Source organism: Xiphophorus hellerii, chromosome 18 (assembly GCF_003331165.1).
Source record: "Xiphophorus hellerii strain 12219 chromosome 18, Xiphophorus_hellerii-4.1, whole genome shotgun sequence".
NCBI classification, from domain to species: Eukaryota; Metazoa; Chordata; class Actinopteri; order Cyprinodontiformes; family Poeciliidae; genus Xiphophorus; species Xiphophorus hellerii.
Window position 1 is genome coordinate 18,577,455 of NC_045689.1, and position 19,005 is coordinate 18,596,459.

Consider the following 19,005-nt stretch of genomic DNA (forward strand, 5'->3'; position numbering starts at 1 on the left):
TCCTCGCCATCTTGCTTTGTGAGTGGCCACAATTTAAAGGTTATAGCTAAAGATGAAAATCTAGCTGTGATTCATCTTGTGTGGCACACTTGTCTCCAAAAAGAGAGATGAGTCACGTTTCATTCTGATCTGTGGCTAAAAATCTAATTGAAAAAAAAAAACAAGACTTAAATAGAAACGTTTAAGGAAATGAGGCCTCTTTTAAAAAAGTTATGACATTTCTAAAAATCGCCAGTTGATTTCAAATTGGTGAAGCTAACATGCTAAAACTAATTAGCATGCTCGCCTTCACGCGTTACGCGATGGAGCCAAGTGCGTCGCTGCAGCAAACAGAGGGGCGGAGAGCAGGGTATAGATTCAGGAAAACACCAGGCTGAGTGATGCATGTCCTTGTTTTTATTGCCGCGTGATTTTGAAGGACTCGTCTGTCTCAAAAGTGGAAAAACTTAAATTGTTTTACTTTTAACAATCCTGAGAATAAAGAAAATGCTTAACGTACCATGAGCCAAATGTGATTTGGGTTGTTTTTTGTTTTTTACTGCCACCACAATATATGTAAACATCTGTTAAATCTAGGTTAGAAATTACATTTTGCCCATGGGACAGAGGTGGTCATGTTCCCTGCTGCCCTGCATCAAATGTAATCATTACACATGTTCCGTAATCCAGACGGCCAGCCGCTGCCCTACTTTTGGCATTAAAGAAGGACAGACATTAAAATAGACATCGGCGCTGTGAGGCGGTCGGGTCAGTCACAGAGAAAGACCCAGACAGTGCACAACACTGGCTCCTCCGCTGCTCTGGTTTAGGGAAGAGAAATAAAGAGAGACAGTGTTGCTAAGAGACGTGGCTCAGTCCAAACACGGCACCACCATCTGCTGCTGCAGTGAGATTTTGTAACCGGTTGTCCGAGTTGGACGGAGAGAGGGACAGGAAAATCAAATCAGGAGGCTCACTGAAAACAAATCTATAGAAAGAAAGGAGAGGAGAGGATGGAAAACAGCTGAAAATGAAAGATGGAAAGAAGAAAAGGCGTGAAAGAGGAGGGGGGGTGAGAGGTGGAGGCAGGGAAATGAAGGGGGCGGTGGGGCGGATTAAGTAAGCGCAGCGGGGATCTTGATTAGTACATGACTAACAGGTGTGACTCTTGAAGCACACACTAGAGCCTCCTCCGCACACACGCATGATCGAGTTCTCACAGGAAACATCACACGCGTCGTTCCCCTGATGGCTTTGGCGCTAAAGACACAAACAGCGTCGAGGATAAAAACACTGCTGTGCTCCAGTCCGAATATAGTAACAGATTGTGGAAACAGAAATATAAAATTAGCAGAAAAGTAAAGGGAAAATGACTGTTTAGCTGATTATCTAATGCTGAATTTTGGTAAGCCCGCTTATTCCCCCCTAAAATTGTTTTATATTACATATTTGTGGGCAGTGCCAAACAGTCCTACAGTTTTTAGTGGAGGGAGTGGGATTGTGTAAGGCGACAATTTCCTGGGGAAAAAAAAGACGGATGTTTCGATGGCTGGTTTTAGTTTGTAGTTACCTTTTTCCCTTTAGGGCTGTACATTCACCTGTTCCTTGTCTTGGTGTTTAGAGCCCTATTTTTCTGAATCTCTTCTTCGGATACAACCTCGATCCTTTGACTCATCTTAAGTTTGTCAGCCGTAAAGTTATCTTTTAATACTTTCATTGTTTTATGGCCTGCGTTTTGGTTCTCCAGCATAATGAAATGGTGATAAGAAACTCCCATCAATATTGAAAATGAAATAGCAAAACACCTAAATAAACACTATACCCCATAGAGATATTAAGGTGCATTTTATTAGATGAAGATCCAATGATATAGTCAACATCAGCATCCTCCTTTTACAAAAGACATTAAAATCGAAACATTTTCAGTAAAAAAGTAGTATCATACAGCCAATGTGGGGTACCAGTCGAGAGAAAGCGTGACGTGACCGAAATCATATTCATTCATCATCATATGGATCATAGATAAAACACAATACATTTACACTATTTACAATCCGTAACACAGAGGTTGACATAAACGGAAATCTTCATGATGAATAGAGTAAATAGAATATATGCATATATTAAGATCTTTTTACAAAATCAAAATGCAGTACATATATAACAGAGAAAGGCTATCCACCAAACTTGGCTTTCAACTAAATACACACCCTCCTGTTTTGCAACATGTTGTCCAAGCAAAGTTAAATCTTTTGTTTGGTCAATTTCTTGTTGATGGGTGGGTTCTTTGGTTGTGCTGGATTTATAGTCGCAGCCTCCAGCTTGACCCCCAGCTGCTGCGAGTTACTGATCAGAGTCAACAGTTTGGGTTTAGCTGGAGAGCGCTCACTAGTTAAAGGGCGACATCTGGAGCAATGTCTACAGGACTCTCACGTTCATGACAAACAGAGAAACTCGTTTCTTTACGTTTCCAAACCAGGATCAGATCTTATCTGCTGGGAATCGATTTCACAGCTCAAACGGACGAAATGAAACTGATTAGATTTTGTATTACAGTACAGGATTTCACTGCAACACACAATGTTCTTTTCACAAGAAATGTGATGAGGACACAAAACTAGTCAGTTTTATATCATGCACGCGGTGACGCTGCTTTTGCATCGAACGGATCCAGCTGTCATAAATAATCTCCTTTCCCATCAGAAAACAATATGTGCGCAGCAGATTTAGTAGGATCCTGGCCTTAGCAAAGAAAAGTTAGAAATGATGTATCAGGAGATGGGAGCTCAAATGTAATCCAGTAAAGTCGACCAATAGACATGTGGATAGCAGAAAGGAAATACAGTGGATGTTAGAAGTAGCACACACTCCTACCAAATTGTCAGGCATTTGGGATTGAAAAAAAAAATCTGATCAAAATAAATGATCATAAAACTTGCTCCACATTTATTTTAGCATGCAGCATCTACAATTCAACTGAAAAACAAATCAGAATTTTCCTATTATCTATTTATTAAGTCATGTTTGCAGAAATTTTGAAAGCATCAATGGGATCTTATAGGGTCATAAAAAGGGGACAAAATAATCCACACTATTAAATATGTTCGTCATGGCACGGAAAACCGGATATTTCTCCAAAACCCACTGAAACCAAGATAAATACAGCTAAGAGGCAGATTTTCAAAGAGATCACATTTTAAAACCTTGCATTATTATGTGTTACAGTCAGATAAAATCAAAATCTAAATGTTGATCAAAACTCAAAAAAACAACACTGCATCACCAAAAGAACGCCACACTAACAGTGAAACATGGTGGTGGCAGCATTATGACCTGGGGCTGATTTTCTTCAAGATTCAGGTTAACATTTCGGAATGGCTTGGCTGAGTCTAGAACTAAAGCTGTGGAATTATTTTTACATTTTTTTCCTAATCCATTTGCTTGTTTTCCAGTTGAATTGTTCTGGGTGTGTTTAAGATTAAAGCTGGAAGCATTTCTAGATATTTTTGCAATTTGTTTTACATCACAAAAACCTGACATTTTAGGAGGTGTGTGTGATCTATTGAGGGCAACTGTATGAGTGAGTCAAGTGCATTGCGTATTTATGTTGCCCCGTGTTTTTGTAAGGACAACAGATCAGAGTAACAGCAGTTTCACAGCACTGATCCCAGACAGAAAGAAAACCTAACATCAGTAGTTTCTGAATGCCTTTGTGGTCATGTACCATTGCAATAAAAGTCAATACTTTTCATTTTACATTAGTCATGCACTAGTGACTTTACTCTTTGTTTGCATTACAGCAGGGGGGCATGTCAATGACAGATTACTACAAACCCTGCAGAGCCACATCACCTTTGCTCTTTGCCCTCCAATGACAGAGAGATGCTCACAGTGTTCACAAACCTTTGGGACTCCCAGACAGATTTGCTGTCCCGGTACGTAACTCTATATGACCCAACGACAACAGTGGACGCATTGCTGCATCCCCAGATGCAAGACATCGAACATGGGAGGATCAGTAGATCTCTTTACGCCACTAAGGGGTTTTTTTTGAAGCAAGAACAAAACCAAGAGGAGATGCCTTTTCTGCTTCGAGGACACATTCCTGTGAGCTTTCAGAGATAGCAGGTAGCTGTCTGTCTGCATCCGTTTGCCTTCTTGTTTCGTCCTGGGCTGCATCAGTGGCGAGGCATTGAAGGGATCCCAGTTAGAAGCCATGAAAGCAGCAACACCCGGATCTTTTCCACCGTTTTTTGAAGGAACAGCCAAGTGGGTGGTAATCTCTGCACACAGAACCCTTTAAAAGCCCGTGTGTTCAGGCCCATTCGGGGTCAGACCTCATCAGGCCCAGATGGCATAGCCCCAATCAGTTGAGTCTGCTATAGTCATCTTAGGTCTCATTCATGTTGGGGACCCAGTGATCAGCTCTTCAACCAAAACCAAAGCAAGCTGCCAGATTGAGCCCACTGGATGCCTTGCAGCCGCTATTTTTAGACAAGGTAGAATAATCAACACAGCAGAGGGAACGTTTTGCGGAGCTGCTTTTCAGAGCTTGTGTTTTATAAAACTAAAACCAAAACGTAACATCTTGTCTATTGCTGGCCAGTCACCTGGTCCTTCTGTCAAACTGGGATGTCTGGGACCTCGGTGTGTGTTACCGCACGTGACGTGTGTGTGTACATCAAGAGGTGTGTGGATGGGCAGTAAGTTACAGAGGTTAATGGTAAATCAGCCAAACCAAAGTCACACACTCACCCACCGCACACAATCACCCCCACGACTCCCTGCCTCCCTCCCCTCCAACGTGGTCGTCACTCAGCTGCTCGCCCCTCAGTCCCAGCCATTGTCCTTGATCATGTGGGCCAACTCGATGATGAACTTGCCCTCTTTATACTTCTGACTGCTCTCGAAAGCATGTTCCTGGAGGGAGTGGCAGAGGAAAGGAGACGTAGCATCTCATTCAGAAGGTACAATCACAACAGATAACAATGAAACAGTAAGCAACTTTTAGGCTTCGTTCACACAGCAGGTCCTGAGGATCAATTCCAATTTTGAGCTGAAATACTTTTTTGTTCTTTTGCACGGTCATTCATACTACTAATTAAATGTAAAATCAATCAAACGTCCGTGTGAATGGTTTACGTCCCGCATGTGCAGAAGAAGAATGTTGACGTCACACAGCAGCATATTTATTGTTTGTGGAAGTAACAATGAATGTGTAGTTGGAAATAGGAGTGGTGTGATTGTGATTTGTCATGTACTTCATTCATAATTTCAAAATCCTATTTTCAGTTAGGGACAGGACCTTTATGTCCTGTCCCTAACATAAAGGTCGGATGAAATGAGACACGACCGCTCAGACTGCAGACGCTTTGAAAACTATCAGATATGTATCTGAATTAGTACAATATGTGGAAGTGGCATAGATCAGATGTTTTGGGGTGAAAAGATTGGGATTGAACTATTCACTTGCTGTGAAACAGTTGAATATAGATCGCTTTTGGGCAAAAAAGGCAGATATGGGTTGTATTTACCTGATGTGTGAACGTAGCCTTAACTGAGCTTCAGCAGATTTTGCCTGTGGGAGATGCTTGCATGAAAACAACGTATGCTTAAACACAGGAGCGCCCCAACTGAAGAGAATCATCATACATCACATTGACAACAGGGTGTTTCTAACTACAAATAATCTGCCAAGACCAAAGGCCGGCAGGTTTAAAAATGATCACCATGAATGCTGCTGCGTCTCTGCAGGCTGAAACATGTATTCCTCCCAGGACAGCAGCTCAAAAACTTACTAGAAATGCAGAAAGATTCGTACCTCGTGGATTTTCCCATATTTTGTCAAATTACAACCAGAAATATCAAAGTATTTTATTGTGTTCCTATGCGACAAAAGCAACATAGAGTGGTGAACATTGTAACTATGAACTGGAAGAAATATGATGCAATTATTATCTTCAAAATAAAAACTTGTATGCAGCCCATTTGGAAAAAAAATACAGCTTCAGAAGAAAAGCTTCAAATGGGCCCATAGATCTGATGGAGAGGATTAGTGAACAACCATTTTTAAGTATGGCCACTAATTCCCAGTGGGATTTAGGTGTGGACTTTGACTGGGCCATTCCAACACATGAATCTGGTTGGATCTTAGCCAGCCCATTGTCCCTCTGGCTGGATGTTTAGTGTCATTTCTAGCTTCAGTGTCAAGTCTTTTCCAACTTCTAGCAAGTTTTCTTCTAGGCTTTTACTGCTCCATCCACCTCCTCGTCAACTCTGACCAGTTTACCTGCCTCTGCTGAAGAAAAGCATCCCCAATACATTACGCTGCCACCGCCGTGTTTCACTTTGGAGAGAATGTGTTCACTGCATTGTGCAGTGTTAGTTTTCCTGCACGAAGTTCCTGGAATAAAAGTTTTTTTAAATTATTATTATTCTAACTTATTGAATATCTATTGCTTTGTACTCCAGGCAGTTGGTTGCACTGACTTATGTTTGGGGATTTCATATTAAAAGGTAGATAAGTACAAAATGATAGGCGGTGTGAGTTCATGCTTGTGAAGTGGCTTCTACAGCTTGTCTTTTTGTTCTATGAAAAGTGAAAATATGAAAACAGAACAGACTCGTAACATTTTGGGATGTTGCCATAATTTTAAGAAAAAGTAATCTTGATGAAACTGGAAGCCATCAAGTTTCTGCTTTGCGTCGATCAACAGCCTCCAAACACATTTGCTCTCTGTAAGTCTCCTACAGGTGTGTCACGGAGGAGGATGATGCAAATGTTGTGGAGCGAGCCTTTGTGCCTTTTTGGGTTTTTTGTGACTTTGACTGGTTTGGTTTTTGAGCTGCAGAGGCATATTCTCAGATTTCTGCTTGCAGGAGAGCAGTGGGTCAAACCTCCGAGTCTCTTTCAACTTCTGCAGAACCGCATTTGGACTGCGGGACTTTTAGTGGGTCCTGACAGGAATAGAAACTTCTGAGAAGAGAAGCTACTTTGACTGCTGGTTCAGCCAGTGTTTAACAGGCTCATAAGGAAAATATTTACTTTTAGGCCATAAGAAAGAAAGTGGAATTGAGTTTAGACTTGTTCTGTGACTGTTGCAGTAGAGGTTGGTGTTTAATCAATGAGGCCTTCTCAGGAGTCAAACAAGAAGGACGTTGTGTGTTTTAACCCTTTAAGGAAACAGTCGTGTGCACTATAGTCTAAACTCTCCCTTGCATGTTAAAAAGGTTTGCTGATGACAGCAACACATATTTAGCTTTGCTGATATATGAAAAAGGCTAACTTTAGTGGATCCTGTTCAGCTCACTTACAGAAGACCGAAATAACTCCTGCACTCAGTAAATACATGTTTAACATGGCAGCTTAACACAAACTTCACTCTGAATACGGACAGCGATGTTCCGGGTTAAATAGAGGCTACTGCAGTACTTATACACTTAGTAATTTGGTGTTATAAGGTAGTCTGTTGTGTTGCATTATATTTTAATTTCATGAAGGTGCACTAAAACCAAATCTTGAATTACCTGCATCTGAATATTAACGGGTCGACCTGCTTTAATTTAAACGGGACTTTGTTGATTAATTTTGGTCAATATGAGAGAAGCAGTTGCGCTTGTTACAAAACTGCCTGGACTAATAGTTGCTGTAGTTTCTCTAAACATTTATAACCTGATAATTATATAATAAGGAGAACTAAATCAATTTACTGGTCCTGTAATAAACTTATTGAGTCTATCTGAAGCAAGCTTTCACTTAGGCATTTATTCCTGTAAGAATCTTTAAGCAAAAGTTTTGAAACAATAGCTCATTTTGCTATGCTTTGCTTCTAAGAAGCTAAACCCTCTTGTTGTTCGAAGCTTCCAGATTCTTCGTCTGTAAATCTTTTAAACTTTTTCTTCAGACCTTGGCTTTTATGTAGCAAGTTTTCTGCCCCTTCCTTGTTCCAGGCTACCACAACCAGAGTACCGCCACTATGCTTAGTGGCGGTACTCTGTAGTTCAGTTAAGAGAAATTGTTGACAACGCAACTAGTATTCAAACGTTCCTCACATCTCTTCTTTAACGCCATAATTAGCCAGATTTTCAGTTTGCCACAAAATAATCTAGAGGACATGGTCAGATCAAACCAAAATCAAACTATTTAGTTCAGATGCAAAGCACTATGTGTAGAAAACCTATTCTGCACATCAACTTGAATTAACTTTCTGCAAGGTGAAACATGGTGGTGGCAGCAGCATGCTGCAGAGAGGGTTTTCTTCAGCAGAGAAAGGGAAGCTGCAAAAGACTAGAGACAGGAGATGGACAACAAACTTACAAATACAGCCAGAGCTTCAGTGGAAAGTATGATGCGCTGGAATGGCCCAGTCAAAGTCCAAACCTGACCTCATTCAGAATCTGTGACTTGAAAATAAAGGTTCATAGAAACTCTCCATTTAATCTGGTAGATTTAAAATATTAGTCACAAAGTTTGGTTTCTAGATGTGCAAACCTGCTGCAAACAGTTGTGATTAAAGAGGAAAGGTGGTTCTACAAAGTATTGCTAAAAGAAAATCCAATTTAAAACAACCAGGAAATGAACCGAAACGGTGAATAAAGCAAGAAGTGGAAACTCTCCTCATGCTGAACCAACCTTAATCCAGAAAATGTATGTAAAAATAATCACAAGGCACCTAGAAGAATCATCTGACCTCCATCTGTCAGCTTGGAGCTGAGCTGCTGCAGTGACCCTCTGAGAAGCGCAGTCCAAAAATATAAAGGGTCCAAATAAAATTAGGTTATGCTACAAGAACAACTCTCCCCCCGTTTATCCTCCTCTAAACTTAGACTTGGAATCAGCCAAGGACACTCACATATTTCCAGCCCAGAGTGGTCTTGCAGTTCTCACAGTAGATATCCGCCACAGCATGCAGGCCTGTCAGCAGAACTCTCTCCTCTGCAGGGCCACACCCAACGTTCACCCTGAGGGGCAGACACGAGCAGAGGCAGAGCGGAAAAAGTTTTTAAATCTCAACGCAAGCATGAGAAGTTCTCCATAAATCCTTCAGATGTTCTGAGGTGAGATTTTAGATCAGCACTCACACTGAGTTGAACAGGTAAGCTCTGCCCTGGCTGCCCTGGAACGACTGCAGAGACAATAGTTGACAAGATGAAGCAAATCTGCTCTTAAGTTGAAAGAACTCCTAAAACGGGATTCACATTTTGCAGAAAAACATTTAGTTAATCATAAGTGATAGCAGGTTTTTCACCAGAGGCGTATGTTCACTGCAAAACCAAAGCTGCTGTTGAAGAGGCTTATTAAGCTGCTGCATTTAGTGCAGCTCAGCAAAAAAGCCTCTGAACACAGGTGATTGTGTCTTCATAATCGCGTATAAAACGTGCAACTGCAGCCATAATCCAGTTCACTCTCCAGCTTATAACATAATCCATCCATGTGCAGCGACGCGGCGGTGGATAATACAAACCTACAGGTGGATAAACCTGCTGTTTAATTTTGTAATTCCTCATTTGCTTTTTAAGTCCTTGATATTTTCCCCCAAATGTAATTATTTTCATGGGATCTAAACTAAAGGTACTCTGACAGCTCTCTGCTGTGGGAGAAATATCTTCCTTGAACAGATTAGGAGAGGTCTATGAGCTACACAAAACATGTTTATTAAACCTTTTGTACAAATTATTGTTAGATAATGAGATTTCAGTCTGCTCAGTTCTGCCCATTTTGAGCTCCTTTCAGAATGAGCTGCTTTACTGACTCTTGTCACTTTAAATCCAAATAAACTGCCCCTATCTCAGCGTTTACACTCGGATGTGAAAATGGCTGCAAACAGATGCACAATTACACAACGGTGCATCTTTGAAAAGCAAAAGTAGAGCCTCCTGCACAACCAACAAGAATGAAGCGAGTGCTTTCTGGATGGTAAGTTTGGTCAGCTAACCAAACGTGCTGGAGCTCCTCTTGGGTTTCTAGGTGACGGGCTGAGCTCAGCTATGGTCCCTAAGTAGTTACCATCAAATGCGACTTAACAATTGGAAGGATTCTGAAACGGCTCATTTTCCAGGCACCAAAAGACGGTTGGGTTGTTTTTAGAAGCAGCAGAGACCCAAATGGAAGCATAAAAATGTGCAAAATATGAATTTTGAGTAATAGGTCTTCTTTAACAAAAATGATTGAATGATTCTGTGGCTTAGAGGCAGCGATGGTGCGAGAGCTTCCCCTGGTTACCTTGGAGATGAGTTCGTCGTGGTTGGCCAGGTGAGCTCGGCAGTGAATGCAGCTGTACGTTCGGTGGCAGCTCGGCAGGTACGCCTGGAACGTCTTGGAGCGCGTCATCCGGACCATGGGCGGTGTTGGCGGGCGGTGCAAAAACGGACTGCCGGCCCAGGTCGGCTCACAGGGGAAGCACCGCAACACACAGGTGAGGGCCGTGGTGGGCGGTGGGTTGGGAGGTAAACACCTGGGAGGAGAAAGCAGAGCGGCTGATCGACACCTGGATGAAAACAGAATCACAAGCAGTGCCTTACGCAGCTGAAGTTGAACATCTGCAACTAGTTTCATTGTGCGTGCAGAAGAAAAACCTATAAACTGCAGGAGTGTTTATGGAGGTTTCCAGTGTTAGTTTTTGATTAAACCAAAAGGTTCATTTTGTTCTGATCTGACCAGAACTCCGTCTTTCACCTGCTGGCTGTGTCTCCTCACTGGATTTTGACAACCTGTGTTTATTGCCAATGATGCATCTTTCCAGATCTGTGAACTGCATAACTGATAGCTGTCCTGTCAACAGATTCTCCCACCTGAGCTGTGGATCCCTGCAGGCCCTCTGCGGTTATTATTGGCAAACTGAGTTTACTCACTCAACAGCCCTGAATTTTCTGCAGGTATCAATCAAGGAATCATTTCATGTTTTCACTGCATCACCTTTTGGCCATTTTGGACATTGACAGACTGGTTCTGTTTTTTATGTTGATAACCTAAGTTTATCAACACATCCTGCAATTAGTGGCAGAAAATCATAAGGTATTTCAGCTTTTTGTGCAAAGCTGCCACTGCAAACTGCAGCATGCAGCCCTGATGCAAACCGAGGCAAAGCGACGCCCCTACTTCACACTCTGTTTTAAAGTGGGCAAGGCTGCAGCTATAATCTGCTTATCCCAGCACAACTGCAAGGATCGTGCTCTGCTCCCTTCATGATATCCAAAGGGATCGACCCTTTAACATACTTGCTGCTGCTGCGGCCCGGCGACTTAGAAGATTAACAAGTCGGCATGGGAAGCTGTCCCGTGGGTCAGGCGTATAATCTGAGGACCTGTTGGAGAAACTGTGTAGTGGGCTGAGCTTCACATCAAGCAGCGCAACAATAACTTGGTGTCTTAGGCTCTGATTCTATGAATCACAAATATAATAAATTTTTTCCCCCTTGTGTTTGCTGCCAGGAATGTCCATATATATTTCCACAAAGTCTAAATAAAGAAAGGACATACATCATTTCAATAATGTCTCACTCTGTCTCCTCTCCCTCCCGTCTGCGTTTACAGAAGCATCTGGAAAAGCTCATAAAATACTGATTGGAAGCCAGAGGCCTCGGTGAGCACAGGACAAACAAGAAGAGCGGGGGCCTGCGCTGCAGCATGATTGTTTTTAGAGCCTGATGAAGGCTGATAAAGGCTGATGGGAAGGACTGCAGCAGATAAATAAATAAAGCACTGAGACATGCCCTTGTTTTCTCTCCTCTGACTCGATGCCAACAGCGTAGGTTCAGGGCACAAAGACACGTTACAGTTGTCGTAGCTGACCCTTCGCGCACACGCACACACACGCCCACACACCCCCACACACCCGCACACACACGCATATGGACTGATGTTTAACCAAGAGCATGCTTTATCTTTTCAGTCATTTCAGGACAAATGTAAGCATCTTGTCCTCCGAGATCAGATAAAAATGAATCAACGCGCTGTCACATACAGTAAGTTATATAATGTGTTAAATGTAAAAATATGCAGTTTGACCTTTGTGTATTAAGCTGCATAAAATCAGCACAGATATATTCATAGATTTCACTTTAGGCTCTGAGAGAGTCTGAGTAGATGTGATGGATGGTTTCAATGAATGTAAGAATAAAGAACATTTGCACAAAGTAGATGAGCAATCAACTCAATCTACCAGTCTAAGCTTCAGCCATTCTAGCTGAACTAAATTTAATCTTCTTCCTTTGCAATGAGTCACTGCACTTCTAACACTAAGAGTGAAAGAAAATCATTTGATGCACGATGCTTTTCAAAAGTATTCCTACCCTTAAATTTATTTCACATTTTGTCACATTACAACAAACTGTTTTCATTTTTAACCTCCACAACACCTCAGATGACACCACCTCCACAGAGGAACACGGTGTAGGCAGCATCTTGCCTTGGAGATTCCTTTCTTCAGCAGGGGCAGCAAATCTAGTTAGAATTGATTTGAGGATAGAGTTGATTTGGGCTAAATACAGGCCAGGCAAAAAACTCGAGACTGTGGTGGAGAAGATAGCGGCAGGACGTGTGACAATGGACCAGTCAAAGTTCAGACATGATCACATATTTTGTAACTAATCATTTTTCAGTTTTTTCTTTCCACTTCACAACTATGCAGTAGTTTGAAATAGTTCATCAAATAAAATCCCAATAAAATGCATTAAAGCGTGAAATATGAATATATTTAAGGGGTATGAATATTTTTCCAAATGCTGCAGCAATCAATCACAACTGCAAGATCATGTTACAGCTGGTATGTGTGAGTATGTTGACCTCCAGTGCATCATGATAGTGTAATGTTCCCTTGAGGGGCAATATTTACCACCATTACTGCATCACTGTGCTGAATATCACATATCCTCTGGAGGCTCATGCATATGTAGAAATATGCTGGAGTTTTAGAAGAAAATAGCTCCCTGATAGCCATAGTCAAGAGTTAGTGTGTGTCAGCAGGTTGGGAGGAAACCTTGTAGTCTCTGAATCCATACAGATGAAGTGAAAGCAAGTGATTAAGCAACTTAAGAAGAGACGAGAGTCAGAGCTGACTTTCTCCAAACTAAAATACCTTGTCATCCCTATTTTAAGGTGTAAGATGTGTGATTTTTCATTATAAAATGAAATGGTGTTTTAGCTTATAACGCTCCAATTTAACCAGAAATCTTGAAAACCTCTTTGGGCTTCTTGAATTTGTGAGAAGCGTTTACAAAAATGATTTCAAATTCTTTCAAATATACACAGAAGTTAAAAAAAATAAAAAATAAACGTAACTAGATTTTTGTTTACTCAGGAATTTGCTCCATGTATGAGTGCTTTGAGCATGTAAGCCTCTGCCAGTGGCAATGTTTCTGCTGAAAATCAGCCTGAACGTCTGATTAGATGCATTTAAAACGATTTCTTCATTCATTCATCTTCGGCTCTGGATTGTTTTTATTATTTTTAAGATACTTTAATATCTATTTGGTATTCAAGCTGTCACTTTGGTTTGGTCATTCTAAATGACTAAGCTTTTCTTCAGTCTTAGAAATGACGTGTGCTTCAGTTCTGTGGTTCGGTTCTGTCTCATGACCCGATTCATGAAGTAAGTCATCCAGTCTGTGAGTCAGTTTGGATCAAACTCACGTATTGTTGATGACTGGTCCCAACCTCCTGCTATTTCACACACAGGAACAACAATGCTGTACTTGCATAATTACTAATGTATAGCTGGTCAAATTACTTTTCTAGTTAGCTATTTTTGATGAGCTATAGAGCTAAATATTCACAAGATTGATGAATCGTGCATGAATTGTGCCCTGGATGAGCACTAGAAGGCTGTTTTTGTTTGTTTTCACTGCTAGATTAAAGGTTAAATTAACCAAGACTGCTTTATAGTACCTGTGATCAATGCACAATGATTCAGCCAAGTTCCCAGGCTTGCCTCAATCTGAGGTGGTCCTAAAGCCTAAAACGACTGAAAAACATGCTTTTTGTGTTTTCACAAATAGGATAAAGGTCTAATCAACATCTGTTTAAAATAATCTCTATTCTGTGCTGACAAATTCACTAAGTAGCTTTGATCTTGAACTGTAAATCATAGAAAGTAATCCAGATTCCAAAAACAAGGGAAAATAGCACTTAAACTTATCACCAAATAGAAATCTATGACATCAGATACCAACCACAAGTTTTAGTCTCCAACAGTGTCCTGAAACCTTTTTAAAGTGTGCTGTAATTATGAATAAAATCTGTTCTGAATAATTTTGTTGCCCACTGACTGAAAGGCACCCTGGGTGGTGAGCCGTTTGAAAAACCTCCACATCTTCAACTGTGTTGTGTGAGTTTCCTACTTTTAAGATCAAATATGTCTCAAAGTTTGTGTATTGAGTGGATAAAAATAGCCGGGTCCATCCCAAACGAGGGGAGCCGGGCCCAAACCATGGATTGGTGGAGTCTTGTAAATGGAGAGATGGTTTTGTAACTTCTTCCAGACATTTTATTGCTGGCAAAGATGTTGTGCCCCTTCTCCCCATGGGGTTGTTTACAGCGCATGCAATTTCTGGTAAGTTTCGTCGAGTTGAGGCGATACTTACGTCATGGTAAAATGTTAGCGATTGGGTAACATCAAATCCAATCGTTTAAAACTTCTACAGAACCCATGCCTCTAATAAGCAGTCGTTTCTCAATAGCCAAGGGTTCAGATCCTCTGTACAAAGCAAACTCTGTTAGCATGCTATCAAATTGTTGTTTTTCTTAGGATGCATAGAACCGTTGCTCTTGTAAGAAAGTCTTATCTACAATAAACTCCTCTAGGGGCTTTAAGCCATTGCAGAGTTTGATTCTACCTTAGGCCGGCTCTGATTATCACAGTTTTTCATCTAAAAGTTTTCATACGACTAGTTTATGATGTAAAAGGACTTCCACAAATGAAGCATGTTACATATTAGGTGAAAGATCTTAAAGAAACAATGTAGACACACTGTTAGAAAAAAAGTCTTTAACCAATTTTAGCTAATAAAATATTGTTTAAGCCTTTTCAAACAAACCCCATCGGCTTCCAAACACAGAGAATACGCCAACCTTTAATGTGAGTTAAAACATATTTTGCAAAGCAGCACTGTTTGTTGCCATGTCGATGCGCTTCAAAATGCTGACGCAAACAGTCTGCCTGAGCTGTTCTGAACTACACAACACAACAGAAACAAACTCCGGCAGGAAAACAAATTGCATAAATGATCAGATGACCTGCAGCTTGCAGGGATCCAGACAGGGTGAAAAATCAAGATATCCAAAGTAATTTCAGTGTGTATAACCTTTTGCATCATTTTCAGTCAGCCTGCCTCTGCCTTCGCTCCATCTATCTCCGTGCCTCTCAGCCTGTTTGCATATTCATTATTTTTCTCTGCTGCCTCTCTGTCTATTCATCCGTCCTGCGGCAGGTTGTGTGAGGTCAGCGAGCCGTCCGTTCTGGTCATTTCTGGGTGTCATCACAGAAAGGGCTACATGCCACGAGTCCCGCTAACCAGAAAGGAGCCCCCTGCATACACACAACGGCAACAAAGAGGGTTACGTAATGCACCGATGCTGCTGCAGATGCTGCTTTTGACCGTGATCACAAACAGAAGAAAAAGAGTGAGGGCAAATCTGCTGAGTCCTCCATAAGCTGCACATCCTACGCTGCTCTGACACAATTTGTGCACATGATGTGCTTTTCATCCCGCTTTCAATTCACGGTTACAGCCAGACCGGCAGCGCGCAGCAGCATGACATCACTGACTCCACTCCCGACTCGTATCAAATCTCACTGATGAAGGGACGCTCCTGCTTCCACTCCTCCTTATGCATCATTTTGTGTTGGGATGCTTGCTTTAGGCTCCATACTTTCTGACAGACAGAAGAAAACAGCTCAGAACTTGTTGAAATGACTTGTGTTTGTGTAATTTGAGAGCATTTTGGGAGTGGCTGAGTGGTAAATGTGTTAGACACAGACTTGTGCAACTTTAGTTTGTGCATACAAGCCTTGTCTGTAAAAGATCACCTTTCAGGGCCTTCAGCTCATCTTCGATCCTCTAACATCGACCCCTTGCTCACATGATCGCTGGCAATCTGCCTGCTTGCGCTGCAATGGAAATAGATCACTGCTGACCCCCTAAATACACTTCTCAGGACTTTATTCAATTTAACTTAACTTCTTAAAAACATCTCACCATATCTACATAGACTCCCCTTGTTTATTCATTTATATAGCGGTAGTTCTCAAACCTGATAAGATATGAACACAACAATTTCCATGCATGACTTACTGAAATCAGCACTGAAATTGGACACGGCTCTTTTCCAGCTTCTTATTATGTCACAAAAAAGAAAATAAGGAAACACTACCTCGGTTGCAGGATCCCGAATATATAAATGAACTTCTGACTTACTACATAAATGAGTCACACGCGATACTTGACTACCTAATTTAAAGCTGAAGCGAGATTTTGAAGCTACAGAGAAATATATAATTATTGGTTCATTTACATTTTTGCTTTAACCTTGCCTTTAATAACAGTATGAAATTTGTTGTGGGGTTTTGCACACAAAAGGTTAGATTTAAATACATTCTGAGCCTCCTAAATACTAAACGTTGTTATTATAACACTTAAAGCCTTCTAACTGATAGCAGATGTGCTTTTTTGTATACTGTGAGAGTGGTTTAAATTAGGGCTGCACCGATTTGCATCGTTTTCTGGACAATCGCTGATTACCGATCTTTGAAAAGCCTGACCAATTGATTCCGATTTCGGCTGATACCATTTTTTTTTTTTGTCTGAAATGTCACTAAATATAACAAGAAAGTCACTGAGTTGGCAACAGTGGGGTGACTATTGTTAACAGAAAATGTGCAGACATGACCTTGTGGGCGGGTTTGTCAGTCAAATTTCTCTCAGAAGAGAGATGATTAATAAGTTTTAAAACTTATTAATCTTCTATTAAACTGAGGTAGATAAGATCGGCTTCACATGGAAGTATCGGCCGATCACCGGTGACCCCAAATTAAGGAAATAGGAGCCGATTTATTATTGCATCACTAGTTTAAATAATATATATAAATGATGTACCTGCTCCTGATTTGTATACAAATCAAGGTATGTATACAACATATCTAATGTAAAGTAATCTAATCTAATTTAATATAATATGATATAATGTAAGGGATTTCTACTTTGAAATCTACAGCCACAGAATTCCGAAAGGGTAACTCCATGGGCAATGATTAAGTTTATTGTCAGAGTCAGTTGATAACACAATCAACCTAATACAAAATAATAAAATATGTTCTTTAAATCCATGTTTTTGCTCCTTTGTGTAAAATACATATCTGATTTTATGTACAAGTGGAAAATATTAGATTTACAGGGTAAACAAAGTCCACACAAGGGTTAAAAATGAAGCATGTCCTCCTGGATGTGGGCGCTGACAGATAATGTTAGAGAGAAATCTAATCTCGCGGAGTTACACACGGATTAAAGACATGCAGCCCTGGTTAGTTTACAGTATAAATGTGTAATTACTGGTGTGAATCAGGTCACAGGAAGTGGCGCACTTTATCTGGGGCAGAACTTCAGCCACCACAGATGGCGGGGATGCCTCACCTCACACACACATGCACACCCACACATACATACACTTTCACGCGTACGCACACACACACACACACACCCCTGCCTCTGAAAACAATCTGCAATGATTTTGACAGGTGACTGCCGTCAGCCATCACATGACCTGATTATATGATCGCCCGCATCGATCCCGCTGACGTGCAAGTATGGTGGCGCTACGTGCAGGGGTGTCAGCATGAGTTTTTCGTAAAAAAAAACAAACAAACAAACAAACAAAAAACAACAACAACAGACAAATACAGAAGCTCCAATGCAGAGAATATGTCAGCATCCCCTCCATGAGGAAACTGCATCAGCTGCTCATACTTATGCAATATGCGAAACTTGACTTGAAACGTAACCGCAAATGTTGCCTTAAGTAGAAGACACCTTAATGAGGAAAATTGTGAATGACCAGATCGCTTCCTGAATAAGCCTCAGGCAAAGACATGAAAACAGTGCGTAACAAAAATGCACCACCACTACAGTGGGGAAATTAAACGTACCTTTGAGAGGAGTAAAAACACGTCTCTCCACGTAGCCTAAAGAAAATGTCGCAATTCCTCGTTTTTTTTTTTTGCTGGCGGTGCCAATCCTAAAATCTCTTTCGCATTCCTTCCCCAGGCAAATTTCCTCCGCTCTCCGGACCTGGCAAGTCCTGCAGAGACGCAATGTTTTGACGCGCAGCGGTGCCCAGCAGAGTTTACTGAGAGACGGACAGAGATTGGCGAGGCGCACAGCCGGAGCGAGATGACTCCCTCCGAACAAATTCCGCGTTTGTAGTTTTATCTAAAACCTTTTTCCTGCTAGTTTTAGACGAATACTACAAAATGAATGATCTACCGTTGTTAACGTATTATCAAAGTCACTAAAAGTCTTTCTTTTTTTTTATGACAAAGTCAAGAATTATTATTTTTCTGTTGAAAAAACACGATCCTGCTTTCGCGACCCTTTGATTCACATATATCCTAGAGTGAATCAGACAAACATAATTTGCTTCTAAAGTATGAACAGTTATTTCTACAGTAGGTCCAAACACCAGAACCTGGTTTGATTTTATTCCTGATATTTTTAAAATAATATCGAAAGTTGCAAATATTAGAACAGTCATTCTTCATATTTTATTGACAGTAATACTATTTTTGTAGCTTTTTTTTTTTTTTTTTAAACCAACCAGATTCTATTAATTTAGCAAAACACACTGCATTAAACTTTCCATGAAAAGTTTTATTTTAGGTTCCAATAGATTTGGGTAAAAGCTTAGACAGTAGCGTTAACTATCTTGGGTCGAGGCTCTTTGTTTTGTTTGTTCTGATAATTGATTGACAAGCATATCATCCAATCAGTGAACCGCTACGGCATAGCAACATGGCTCTTATTGGCTGAGGGCAGAGGA

At 40.9% G+C, this 19,005-nt stretch overlaps 1 protein-coding gene across 2 annotated transcripts; it reads right to left on the reverse strand.

Moving 5' to 3' along the window:
• Positions 1-1,808: 1,808 nt before the first annotated feature.
• On the reverse strand, positions 1,809-18,323 carry ypel2b (yippee-like 2b). Of its 2 annotated transcripts, XM_032545222.1 has the most exons (6): positions 18,116-18,323; positions 15,279-15,502; positions 10,202-10,433; positions 9,061-9,104; positions 8,832-8,940; positions 1,809-4,899 (listed from the first exon to the last, which is right to left on the reverse strand). In XM_032545222.1, the coding sequence occupies exons 3-6, from the start codon at positions 10,316-10,318 to the stop codon at positions 4,810-4,812; spliced, it is 360 nt and encodes a 119-aa protein (XP_032401113.1). In that variant the 5' UTR covers positions 10,319-10,433; positions 15,279-15,502; positions 18,116-18,323; the 3' UTR covers positions 1,809-4,809. The 2 variants fall into 2 exon arrangements, with proteins under 2 accessions (XP_032401113.1, XP_032401112.1); XM_032545221.1 differs by lacking the exon at positions 15,279-15,502.
• Positions 18,324-19,005: the final 682 nt, after the last annotated feature.

Bases quoted from the DNA above. Each gene is read 5' to 3' on its own strand.
- ypel2b (XM_032545221.1), bottom strand. From the start codon at position 10,318: ATGGTCCGGATGACGCGCTCCAAGACGTTCCAGGCGTACCTGCCGAGC. The intron at 9,105-10,201 runs GTAACCAGGGGA...TTGTCTCTGCAG, and splicing joins ACGACGAACTCATCTCCAAG to TCGTTCCAGGGCAGCCAGGG. The intron at 8,941-9,060 runs GTGAGTGCTGAT...TCTGCCCCTCAG, and splicing joins GCTTACCTGTTCAACTCAGT to GGTGAACGTTGGGTGTGGCC.